A 12941-nucleotide genomic window follows, 5' to 3' on the forward strand; every position below is an offset into this window, starting at 1 on the left:
GAAAGAGGAACGTTTGGGACCTCTAATTTCTGGTTATAAAACTGAAAGGGTGGAAAGATAAGAAACCTTAGTCTGAGGCTTGAAGAGAGGGCCAAATTTAATTTAATTTACAATCTTTGTAAATATTTTAATTGAGCTACATGATCATTTGAATTTGGATGGATAGAGTATTTTTTGCTATTTCTATTTTTCTAAATTAATAAATGAAAGCCCTAAAAGCACCTATCAGATCACGCAGTGTAAAACACAGGGTTGCTTTGGTAACCGGCCAAACAGCTCAGAAGCCGTTACCATAGCAACATGTAATCAAACAGCTCAGGAGCAGAACAGAGAAAATGTCAGCAAGAAGAAGAGAAACGGCAGAGCAGAGGAGGAGGGAGGATTTATCAGAGGAGGAAAAGAAGAGTGCTGAAGATGAGGACTTTGAGGAAGCCATGAAGGCGGCTGCCTCCTCCACCCAGAGGAAACTTAAGCCGCCTGAGCAGCAAATCCTACTGAACACCCCAGAGACGGTGGATGACTTCCTGAGGAACTTCCTCCGCAGAGCCGGCCTGAATCGGACTCTTGGCTGCTTTGAGGCAGAGTGGTATGGCTCCACTCAGAAACTCCTGACCAGAGGTGGGTAGTAACGAGTTACATTTACTTGAGTAAGTTCTTGAAAAAAATATACTTCTAGGAGTAGTTTTAAATCTCTATACTTTTTACTTTTACTTGAGTAGATGTGTGCAGCAGAAACTGTCCTCTTACTCCGCTACATTAGGCTACAATGAGCTGGTTACTTTTCTTCTTACCTCTTTGGTATTCTACGCCTCATTATTTTTATCCCCCCGCGTACGCCTCATTTTAATGTTTTATTCTGACAGAGAGAGAGACTTCCACCAAAGGCTCTACCACCTGACTGTGTTTCACCAATCAGACGTAGCCGTGCAGTCTGGTCACGTGACCGTACTCGATCTCAGCGGCGGGACGGGTTAGCTTTAGCATTAGCAGTCGTAGCAAACAAACAAAGAAACAGATGAAAAATGTCAGAATCAACGGTGGGAAATGAAGACGCAGACGAGGCCTCATACTGAAAGCATGTTTACCTTACAAAGAGTGAGAAACAGCAGCTACATTATGTGTCTTCTGTGTCAACCAAAACAAACGCACATTTCAGCAGAAACTCCCCCATGGATAGGTGAATGTTTGTTTTTTAGGTTACATATGGGTTACATATGTTTTAAACATTTCCTCTCTTTTTTATTGAAGTACTTGAATTTACCTGGATTATTTCAATTTAAGCTATTTTGTAATTAATTAATTCATTTTAATTTATTTTATCAATGCATGAACTCTAATTTGCCTAAAGATGATTATTTAGTATTTTTGTCTGTCTGATTGAATGCTTGTGTTAACAAATAAATCAGACGTTACTCTACAGTTACTCAGTACTTGAGTAGTTTTTTCACCAAGCACTTTCTTACTCTTACTCAAGTAATTTTTTGGATGACTACTTTTTACTTTTACCTGAGTCATATTATTCTGAAGTAACAGTACTTTTACTTGAGTAAAATTTTCTCTGCTCCTGACAAAAAACCCTGTCGACCGTAGAGACGGCAGGAACGGGCGTCTTCTTCATCCCTGATGCTCTCACACACGGGCAGCTCCTCCAGCTCGAGCTGGACTCGGTCCACAGAGAGACGGACCAGCTCAGGCAGGAGGTGCAGGCGACAGCGGAGAGCCTGGCGAGGACACAAAGGGAGAGGGATTTCCATCGGCTGCAGTATCAGCGAGTCGCTGAGCAGAAAAACGAGCTGGTTAGCAACTTCAAACAGCTGAGGGAACATTTGGAGTCTTATAAGCTGGTGCTGAGGCAGCTGGACGACAAATACCAAACAGCTCTGAGGCAGAAAGGGCTCATCAGTTTACAAAAGGACCGAGTTCAAAAGTCCACAGACCCAGACCCAGGACTGGATCAGGAAAAAGCCAAAGAGAAGAAGGAGAGCACTGAGAGGGCAGCAAAGAGCTCCCCAAAGGACTCAGAGTTTCCCGCCTGCAGCAGGCTGCAGAGACCCCAGCAGGCCCAGGGGAAATCTCTGAAAGGTCAAAACTCCTTCAGGTTGTCAGGCTCCATCCGAGCACACGAGCTGCCAATCAGCTGCATCGCCCTCCATCCCAGGAAACTCCTCCTGGCGTCTGCCAGCGACGACCGCAGCTGGAGGCTGTGGGCTCTCCCAACCAATGAAGAGAAGGTAACGCAGCAGGGCTTCTGTGGTTGGGCCAATCAGAGGGGTCAGATTTAACCTCATAGGCCGTCTAAACCACCAGCCTTTAAAAGTTATTACTAGGGCTGGGCAACGATTACGATTTTTAATCTAATTAATCGCATGATTTCCCTGATTAATCACGATTAATCGCATTTGTACGCAGAATCCAAAAATGAATCCAGAAGTAGTGTATAGCTTTAACATTTAGTTTTATTTTAAATGTACTGCCATATGAATGAAAGCACCATAACATTTGTTGTGCAAACACACTTTTAACATCAGCATCTTTCTGTAGTTTTTATGTAGAAGCCTCGCTCCACTGTCTGTTTCCTTGAATGACTTGCTGCTATCAGTTGTGTGTTTTGCCTTTAAGTGATATTTTAGACTGGAACTACTACAGTGATAAGACGTGCTTTTATGTTGAAACAAGTAAAACAGGAAGTAGCGCCGGTTAGCTCCGTTAGCTTCACACAGAAACCGAGGAGGAACTGCTAGTTTATCTTTATTTTATCACTCCATGCTTCGTGGTGTTTGCTGTAACTGTGTGAACGTGATGCATTCAACAGACTTTTATAATAATAAAACCTGCGTTAATGCGCCATAAAATATTTATCGGCACGAGTTAACGCGATAATAACGAGTTAACTCGCCCAGCCCTAGTTATTACCAAAGTGGAACAACTGCAATCAAGTGCTTTTGACTAAAGTCAGAGTCAAATTTATTTGTAGCACATTTCATGTACAAAACAATTAAAAGTGCTTCTCATAAAGTAAAAGCATTGCAGCAGGGAGTGTAAGAAGCATTAAAAATACATAAAAGAATATAAAGAGAAACAAATAAAGTAATTAAAATTATTAAAAACGAGCAACAGTCCAGATAAGTTCAAAGATATCGTGCAGATTTCATGCATAGACACATGAGAACAGAAATGTTTTTAACCTGGATTTAAAAATGTCTACATTTGGTGAAAGTTTAATCTCCACTGGCAGTTTGTTCCACTTGTTTGCAGCATAACAGCTAAATGCTGCTTCTCCATGTTTAGTCTGGACTCTGGACTGGACCAGCTGACCTGAGTCCTTGGATCTAAGAGCTCTGCTGGGTTTATATTCTCTGAACATATCACAGATGTATTTTGGGCCTAAACCGTTCTGGGATTTGTAAACCATCAGCAGACTTTTAAAATCTATTCTGTGACTGACTGGAAGCCAGAGTAAAGATTTTAAAACTGCTGTGATGTGTTCAGATCTCTTAGTCCGGGTTAAAACTCTAGCAGCAGCGTTCTGGATGAGCTGCAGATGTTTAATGCTCTTTTAAACTACTGGAGATCAGTGGTTTCTGCAGGACTTATTCACTCAGAAACTTAGTTATAGCTTTGTACCCTGAAGCTGCACAACATTTCTCTGTCACCACCTTGCTTGAGACTACATTCCACATCTGATAGTGACACATATTCATATGGTGCCTTAGGGTATTGGTGTGATTAGTAAGATCTGAGATCTATATCGGATCTATCAAAAGAAGATGCTCCTTCGACTAAGCAGTGCTTAGTCTCCCCTCCTCGGTTTGAACACACACCCAAATGCTTCTTACTTTCTTAACTCCTATGAAAGGTTACACTTTTAATACAGATTCTGCATTTAGTTTTTGTGAGATAAACACAGTGAAATGTGAGTTATGGTGAACTGTCATGTGCTGCTGCCAGGTTGGTCACATGGTGCTGTCAGGTGAGGGTCACTCTGACTGGCTGTCGGGTTGCAGTTTTCACCCTGATGGATCCAAACTGGCAACTACCAGCGGAGACACAACAGTAAGTTTGTCCTTGTGAGACCACCACACACAGCGGGACTCATGCACGGGTGGGGACGAGTGTTGTGACTGGACACCACCTGCAGTTAATACACAATGAGAAATAAAACATACAATAGTGGTCGTTCCTTGTCTCCTGGACCACATTAAAGAACAGTATCAGCTTTACAGTTGGAGCTAGTGAAAATATGTGCACACAGAGACATGCTTTATATGGGGTCAGTTCATAGAAAAGTAAAGAATGTGGGGTGTAACATGCAAACGGGGTAGTGGGCTGCACGTGGGCTGCACGTGGGCTGCATGTGTGCAACGTTTCATCAGTCAGTGGGGTCACATGGCACTCAAAGGATCAGATTATTGGCTAAATTACAATTAGACTGAGTTATTAAGTTCATGTAAACACCTTAATCTGACTAAGAATTGGATCAGATCAGATTAAGACCCCGAGATAACTGGGTTGAAAGTCACTCTAAACCTGCTTGTAGACGCTGAAGCACGTGTTGAATTAGGCTGTGTTTGAAACCGCCTACTTCTCCTACTACTCCCACTACTCCTACTAACTTTAACTTTTTTTAAGTTCCCGGATGCATACTAGATTCTCCGAAATGTTGGGTATGCATCGTGAGGTTACTACTCATACTCAAACTACCCAAGATGCAACGTAACGTGACGTCACCGATCGTCATTTCCTGTCAAAACGGCAGTTTCAAGCTAGCTACAACGAGGGTACGTTCACTTCCTGTTTTCAGAACAAAAGCACCAATTGTATGGTAATGGCTTTCCCTATGATAAAAGGTAACGGGTGTTTTATTTTGTGAAAATAACCGGAAGTGCGTTACTCACTGCGGCTAGCTTTAGTGGCGCCGAATTCGTTGGAACAAAATTGTAAATAGCCGGTATTTTGTCAGGTTTTCAACACATTGGGGATCTAAACGACTACTTTCTCACCTGAAAATGTTTCAAACGTTTCTAAAGTTTACAGAGTTTAGAGCTTAAGAGAAATCAGCTTCAGGCCGGCTGATTTCAGCTCGGACAGGAGCGAAATGCATTGTGGGTAAACGCTCTGCATATTGTCTGATTGATGAGTATGCAGTATGTAGTATGTAGTACAGAGTTGTTTTTGACAACCATCTTAGATTTAGTCTTAGTCTTAGTCTTTTGGACTAAAATGCTTATTAGTTTTAGTCACATTTTAGTCACTTCTATATGTGATAGTTTTAGTCCAGTTTTAGTCGACGAAAAGTCAAAAAAGTTTTAGTCTAGTTTTAGTAAAAAAAAAAGTATAGTATAGTCTTAACAAATTAATTTAGGTCAATAAATATTGGAGATTGCTGTTGGGCAGTGTCACACATAAGTTGTGAAAATAGCAGCAGATCTATAAGTTCAACACATTGTAAGCTTGCAGATCTGCTTTTTTCACAAATAATAACAATAATAAAGGAATGGTTTTAGACATATAAGGTTTACACCCAACGGCAAATTTCTGATCTAAGGATTGTGTATTACATTCAGATAAAGTGGTAACAGTGGAATCAATGTTCATTACTCCAAAAAAGCCAAAAAACAAAAACATTCTACTTCAGCAATTGTGGCTTTATTTCTCAGAATTAAAGTACAATGAACATACACATGCCCCAAAAAAATGAGGATAGATGTAAATATGCTGGGATAGATGACTGTGCGCTTATTGTAAGTCGCTTTGGTAAAAAGCGTCTGCAAAATGACCGTAATGTAATGTAATGTAATGTAATGTTGTTATTTGGATCACCAGGTTTCTCTTTAGTAGTTTTGGTCTCTGGGATCTGGTTGAGGAAAAAACAAAGAAGGGATACAATTACTCTTTCTCTGTATACAACGTACACCTCCTTTAAAGATTTACAGGTGAATACAAAACAATCAAATGTATACCATAAAAATACTCAAAATACTACCGTGTTAAGAAAATAGTATGGTCTTAACTATCAAACAAGCAGAACAAAAATACATAGCTTATTAACTGACCCTGTACTAAAGCTTTCTGATTTTTCATTCTGTACTGTGCGTGTGTCCCAACTTTACTGTAAGCGCACTAAACGCACAGGTCCTGGTTAGGGCTGCACAACGTCACTTGTGCCTTTTAGGCAAAAGCTAGCAGACTCTACGTATAACAGTAACTCGACCTGTTTAACATATCAAGTTACGTGCTGACAGAACGTACACACAAAGAGATAACCACACCGTCACTGAATGTAAACATGGCTAAACATGCTGCTAAAGTAACACACACATAATGAATTGACGTTAGCGTAACAAAAGCTAACTTTAGCCTGAAGTTAGCAGCCCATTTGCGCCAGGAGTATGTGGAAAACGTACTAATGTATTAGCTTACTATGAAATTGATCGATTATGTTAACAGCATTTGTAACTTACCTTCGAAAAAATATCCTTGTGGCGAGCCTTAAAGTGCCGCTTAAGGTTGGTCGTATTTTTTCCGCCTACTTTTTGGCCACATTTGTCACCGTCTTCCTTCACAATACACTCTGTTTTATTATCTGCTGTAGGCAGCAGCAGATACTTTTTAGGTTTTAATTGACACACACAATAAGCAGAAATGTCATGCATTTTAAACGTCTGACAGATCACCCACTAACATTTTCGTCCATTTTCGTCAACGAAAACTCACACACGTCTCGTCATGTTTTCGTCATCAGAGAGCTATGTTTATCTCGTCACCGTCTCGTTATCGTCATGAAAAAAAGTGGCGTCAACGAAATGATTTCGTCATTGTCATCGTTGACGAAAACAACACTGATGTAGTATGTAGTAGGCGGTTTCGAACACAACCTTAGACTTTGCGTTCTGCGCATGCTCCAGATGTCTTCCCGGGGTCGTGACCCGGAAGTCAAAGGAGAAGATATTACTAGTGATGTTACCTCCAACACCGAAGCGTCAAAGCTCGCTTCAAACTCGACAGGGTAGTTATGGCGCTTGCTTCATGTGACGTCACTGATGACGTTTGAACACTTCACTGCTTCATTCAGATCGAGTCAGCTGACTGCTTCGAGTTGATGGGCGGAGCTTTGAACATTTGCCGCGATTCAGTGTATTCAAGATGGCCGAAGCCCCGGTTCATGTCCCCGTTCTACACGTATAATACGTTACGAACAGCTCTCGTTTTTTGATAATCGGAGTTTTGGATTATTCTGTCATGGAGCAACCATCGAGGAAGCGTTCCCAAGTGTGGGAATATTTCGAGCCAAACAGTTCCTGGTCACACCAGCCTCCTCTGTTCCCTGTGACAGAGTATTTTCCAAAGCTGGAGAAATTGTCTAAAAAAAAAAAAGAAACCATTTGAGCCCTTCCACTGAGAAAAAACTAGTTTTCTTGAATAAAAACACCTGAAGTAACACAAGCACCCTCTTTATTACACCAAGCACACTCCCAAAGAAAACATGAATGACAAACCAAACATTTTTCACATTGTTTTTAAATGATTATTGTTTCATGGGTAAATTACTCAATCTTTAATGAGGTACTAAAAACACACATGTACAACACACATACCTACATAGATAAGTGTTATTATAGTGTTATTATAATACACAAGAGATGCATCACATTCGCAGGGCTTCATTTGGTGCAACAATCGCTACTGCCAGTAGATGTCACCCAAGGGAATTGAACGAAGCTTCAGGTAGTGAACCACTTTATGACACAATGCTTCAAAAAGCCTCATTTTGCCATCACTAGAGATTACTGTTGTTGTCGCCGTCAGAAAGAAACAAACAACGCGATGGAGAATGCTCCGTTGTGCATCGCGTTTGTGCAACAAGCAGCTCATCACAGACCAAATGTAGAGGGACGTAGCTTCATCTTGCTCTGCGTTCTCCATCTTTCTCCAATGCCTGAGTTTGTTGTTGTTGTTGGTGGTGGTGAAGAGGTCAACAGGAAGTGGCTCTATTAGCAATAGTTGGAATGGGTTCAGCGCCACCTATCACACCGGGGTATGACACGCTTTGTGCCTCTGATCCCATTCATTCACCGCCATATATCCTAGGTGAATTACCCTTGCTCAGCTCATTCTGATTGTAATGTAGCCAATAATCCGATCCTTTCAGTGCCATGTGACCCCACTGAGTGGCTCTTGCACAGTTGTAACTTTAACCCGATCTAAAGGCTCTCCTGGACCACATTTTGGTGGGATTACACACACACACATACAGATTAACAAGATGAAATCATTGCAGCCATACTGTTATAACTGGTAATGATCAGATCTCCTTAATCAGAATTAAAGCCTGCTTCAGAGGTTGTTCTTTTTGTATTTTTATTCCACCCTCCTCCTTCCTCCTCTTGCAGGTGCGGCTCTGGGATTTCTCTCGTGGCAGCTGTGTGCTGACTCTGTCCGGTCACACTCGGCCCACCTGGGGCTGCTCCTTCCACTCCTGCGGCCACTTCCTGGCTTCCTGCTCTGCCGACCGAACCGCCAAGCTGTGGGACCTGAGCAGCCGCCGCTGCAGACTCACCCTCCGGTGTCACACTGCTGCCGTCAGCAGCGTCTGTTTCCTGCCCTCCTCAAACCTTCTGCTCACCTGCTCCGCTGATAAAACTCTGGTCCTCTGGGACGCCAGGCGGGGCGTAGGCGCCGCCACTTTACGTGGACACCAGCACCCCTGCAACCACGCTGCCTTCAGCTTTGAGACGCATCTCGTGGCCTCGTGCGACTCTGGTGGGATCATCAACCTGTGGGACGTCAGGAAATGTGCGTCGCCGATGGCTGCTGTCGATGCCGGACCTCTGGGAGCCAATCAGGTGGCGTTCGGCCAATCGGGGAGGCTGCTGGGAGTGTCCAGCAGCGATGGCGTGGTGAGGCTGATAGATACGGACTGTTGCACAGCGAGCAGCCTGGTGGGGCACAGCAGCAGTGTGCAGAGTGTGACGTTTGACCACATGGGGGAGACTCTGCTGTCGGCTGGGAGCGACGGGCTGATCAACATCTGGGAGTGACGGGCTGATGATCAACATCTGGGAGCGACGGGCTGATGATCAACATCTGGGAGTGACGGGCTGATGATCAACATCTGGGAGCGACGGGCTGATGATCAACATCTGAGAGTGACGGGCTGATCAACATCTGGGAGTGACGGGCTGATCAACATCTGGGAGCGACGGGCTGATGATCAACATCTGGGAGTGACGGGGTTCTCATTTTCCATTTCAATGCTGTGATCACAGAATAAATCTTTCATGAAGCTCTTTATCTTAAAGGATAAGACCGTTTTTTTGACATTGGGCCCTTGATTTCACATTATAACATGATGTTCTACTCACCCCTGCGTGTTGTTGGTCATTTGGAGCTGTTCCGAAGATATTCGCGAGGCGTCTGGCTGCTCTCTTGAGATATTTCGGCCATGAAACGGTTTCCTATGGGCAAGCTTTCCTATGGCACAAACTATGCTGTTTATAATTTATTAATTACTGTACACTAGCACTGATAACGTGGAGGTGCGTCGCTTACTCAAAAAAATCCGGGTTACTAATTTTGAATTTTAGCCGAATGAATGAATAGGCAGCAGGTCTGTGGGCTGTCTGTGGCAGTAGCACAATGAGGACGTCAGTAACACCCACTTTACGACAAAAATGCAAAATTACAGTAACCCGGATTTTTTTAAGTAAGTGACGCACCTCCACGTTATCAGTGCTAGTGTACAGTAATTAATAAATTATAAACAGCATAGTTTGTGCCTGTATAAGCTTGCCCATAGGAAACCGTTTCATGGCCGAATATCTCAAGAGAGCAGCCAGACGCCTCGCGAATATCTTCGGAACAGCTCCAAATGTTCAACAACAAGCAGGGGTGAGTAGAACATCATGTTATAATGTGAAATCAAGGGCCCAATGTCAAAAAAACGGTCTTATCCTTTAATTAGAAATGAGCTTTTCTTCAAAAATAAAAATGGTGCGTTGAGACCAAATGCAAAATAAACCTTGTCAGTGGTGTGATTACTTATAAACTAGGGCTCGGCAAGTTAACTTGTTAATTATTTAAAGGGATATTTCACCTCTTTTGGTATGAAGCTGTATGACATCCCATATTAGCAATATCATTTATGAATGTTGACTTACCCCCTGCTGCGTCCTGTGAGCCGAGTTCCAGCCTCGTTTTGGCGCTAACAAAGGTAGTCCGGCTAGTTGGCTGGGGCTAGAAAAATAAAGCATCTTGCTTCTCAAAACAATATGCGTTCAAAAGAGTAATACATTTGCATCACAAAATCGTTTTGCATGAAAAAGTCAGACCTCGCATCGCTTGGCGCTATTTTTGCCTCCCTTGATATCAATGCGCTCAGCCACCTAGCGATAGCCGCACCTGTTACGGTGTTTACTGCTCGGAAGCGGGGACTGCTCCGTCTGCACTTCGGTCTGCACAGTTTTACATTGGATGCATTGATATCAAGGGAGGCAAAAATAGAGCCAAGCGATGTGAGGTCTGACTTTTTCCTGGACAACGATTTTGTGATGCAAATGTATTACTCTTTTGAACGCATATTGTTTTGAGAAGCAAGATGCTTTATTTTTGTGCCCCCAGCCAACTAGCCGGACTACCTTCGTCAACTCCAAAACTCGGCTGGAACTCGGCTCACAGGACGCAGCGGGGGGTAAGTCAATGTTCATAAATGATATTGCTAATATGGGATGTCATACAGCTTCATGTCAAAAGAGGCGAACTATCCTTTAATGTCGGTGCATTAACACAGTTTTTTTTAATTATTATTATTGGGGGCTTTTTTGCCTTTAATGGATAGGGTAGTTCGGAGAGAGGGGGAACAACACGCAGCACAGGGCCATCCAATGCGGGACTCAAACCGGGGTCAGCTGCAGCGAGAACTATAGCCTCTGTACATGGGGCGCCTGCTCAACCCACTACGCCACGGACCACCTGTTTTATTTTTCATTTTATTTTGTAAAAGTCTGTTGCTCACAGGCTTTTATTTTGTAAAAGTCTGTTGCTGTCTGCTGCAGAACCGGAAAAGAAAGTAATCGGTGGATCCACCAAACATGGAGAAGGGTACGGAACTTTTACTCGGCCATTTTCATTTTAAAGTTCTTCCAGACGGCGGAGTCGACAGAACCAAAGTCATCTGTAAACTCTGCCAAGTTGAATTGTCTTCTCAGCGTAGTAGTTCCAGTCTAAAATATCACTTAAAGGCAAAACACACAACTGATAGCAGCAAGTCATTCAAGGAAACAGACTGTGGAGCGAGGCTTCTACATAAAAATGCTGATGTTAAAAGTGTGTTTGCACAACAAATGTTATGGCTCTTTCATTCATATGGCAGTACATTTAAAATAAAACTAAATGCTAAAAGCTATACGCTACTTTTGGATTCATTTTTGGATTTTGCTTACAAATGCTATTAATCGTGATTAATCAGGGAAATCATGTGATTACTTAGATTAAATATTTGAATCGTTGCCCAGCTATAGTTTTTATATGTAAGTATGTAATGTTTAAACTGAAGTAATATCGGGATTAGCCGACAGATGGCGCTCCAGGTTTCTGAGTGCGGTCCTGTGGCTACGTCAGATGAGCTCGTCACATGACCACCAGGAGGACAACAGCAAGAGAGTTTCTTTTGTTGATAATATTATTTATGACAGAGGAACAGCTCTCTTCTCTGCTGGGTGCGCGGATGGAAAATAAACTTTAATGACTTTTTTCATGTTCTCTGTTCTGTTTCGCGGCTGTATTTAATGCGGAAACACCCAAACTTCATGTGAATCGGTTTTAATCCTCACTGTCAATGAAGGTACTGGATATGAAACTACAGCATGTGACACGGTTATTGGGCATGGGCGTCAATTGGGTATGGCAAGGTATGGCAGCTTACACACCTTGGCTCCAGGGGAAAATGTAAATGTTCGTTTTTCTTTAAAAAAAATATAGATATATTTATGGAATAGGGCTCGGGCACACGCGTTGCATTCTGGGATATGGTCGCCATATTGGAGGCACAATCTCGTAAACAAACCCTGAGGCAAGACGGAGATCAAGGACCAAACAGTGAGAGAAAAGTAAGAGAAAAGCATGTTAAAATCGAAGAAAGGATGTGGGATATACCGGGATACATTACAGAAGGAAGCCAGAGATCGGTACATGCAGAAGATTGGCGTTATAAACGGACTGGACCCTTATGAAATACCGAGCAAGGAATGGAGTGTCGACGAAGATTTACTGCCTAAGTTCACCCTTTCGGACATAATTGCGTATATAGTATGTGGTGTCAGTGCTTATACTTTGCAACAGTTTCAATTCTAATGACACTTTACACTTTTGTCATGTTACTCTACTTGTAAATAAATAATGAAACACACACACTTGGCTGTATCTCAAAGCATATTTATTTCAGACGACTTCAACTTTGCACAACACTCCTGCTCATGGTGGTCAGAGTACAACATACAGACACAATCTTGTCAAAGAATGTTTTGTCTTCACCGTCGCATGGCAAAACTATGTTGATAGGTACTTTTGCTGACAAAAAGGTGTAGCCTATTGTTTCTGACAGTTCCAATCGCCCTTTCCATGTGAATTTGGAGATGGGCAATTTTCCTTGTATTTTCCACATTAAATTAAGATTAAGATCAGATTTATTTTCATGTATACATGCATACACATGAAATTTGTCCTCCGCTTTTAACCCATTGAGACATCCCTTGCTTCCAACTGACAGTGTCCTCTTGTGAAGGCGGGGATCTTTACCTCAGCACACAAAAGTCTGTAACTTACCAGAATGAAAATACAGAGAATACACTCTCATCGACACCGGGATTGAGTGGAAAGTTATGCTTGTTCGTCTTACAGCAGCGATCCATGCTAGTTGACGACGCTTTGTTATCTCGGACACTTGG

At 42.6% G+C, this 12941-nt stretch overlaps 1 protein-coding gene across 1 annotated transcript; it reads left to right on the plus strand.

The window, feature by feature from the left end:
- Nucleotides 1–335: 335 nt before the first annotated feature.
- Nucleotides 336–9038, plus strand: spag16 (sperm associated antigen 16). The gene is made up of 4 exons (XM_075466457.1): nucleotides 336–618; nucleotides 1591–2231; nucleotides 3949–4053; nucleotides 8391–9038. The coding sequence occupies exons 1-4, from the start codon at nucleotides 336–338 to the stop codon at nucleotides 9036–9038; spliced, it is 1677 nt and encodes a 558-aa protein (XP_075322572.1).
- Nucleotides 9039–12941: the final 3903 nt, after the last annotated feature.

Source organism: Odontesthes bonariensis, chromosome 5 (assembly GCF_027942865.1).
Source record: "Odontesthes bonariensis isolate fOdoBon6 chromosome 5, fOdoBon6.hap1, whole genome shotgun sequence".
Taxonomy (NCBI): domain Eukaryota; kingdom Metazoa; phylum Chordata; class Actinopteri; order Atheriniformes; family Atherinopsidae; genus Odontesthes; species Odontesthes bonariensis.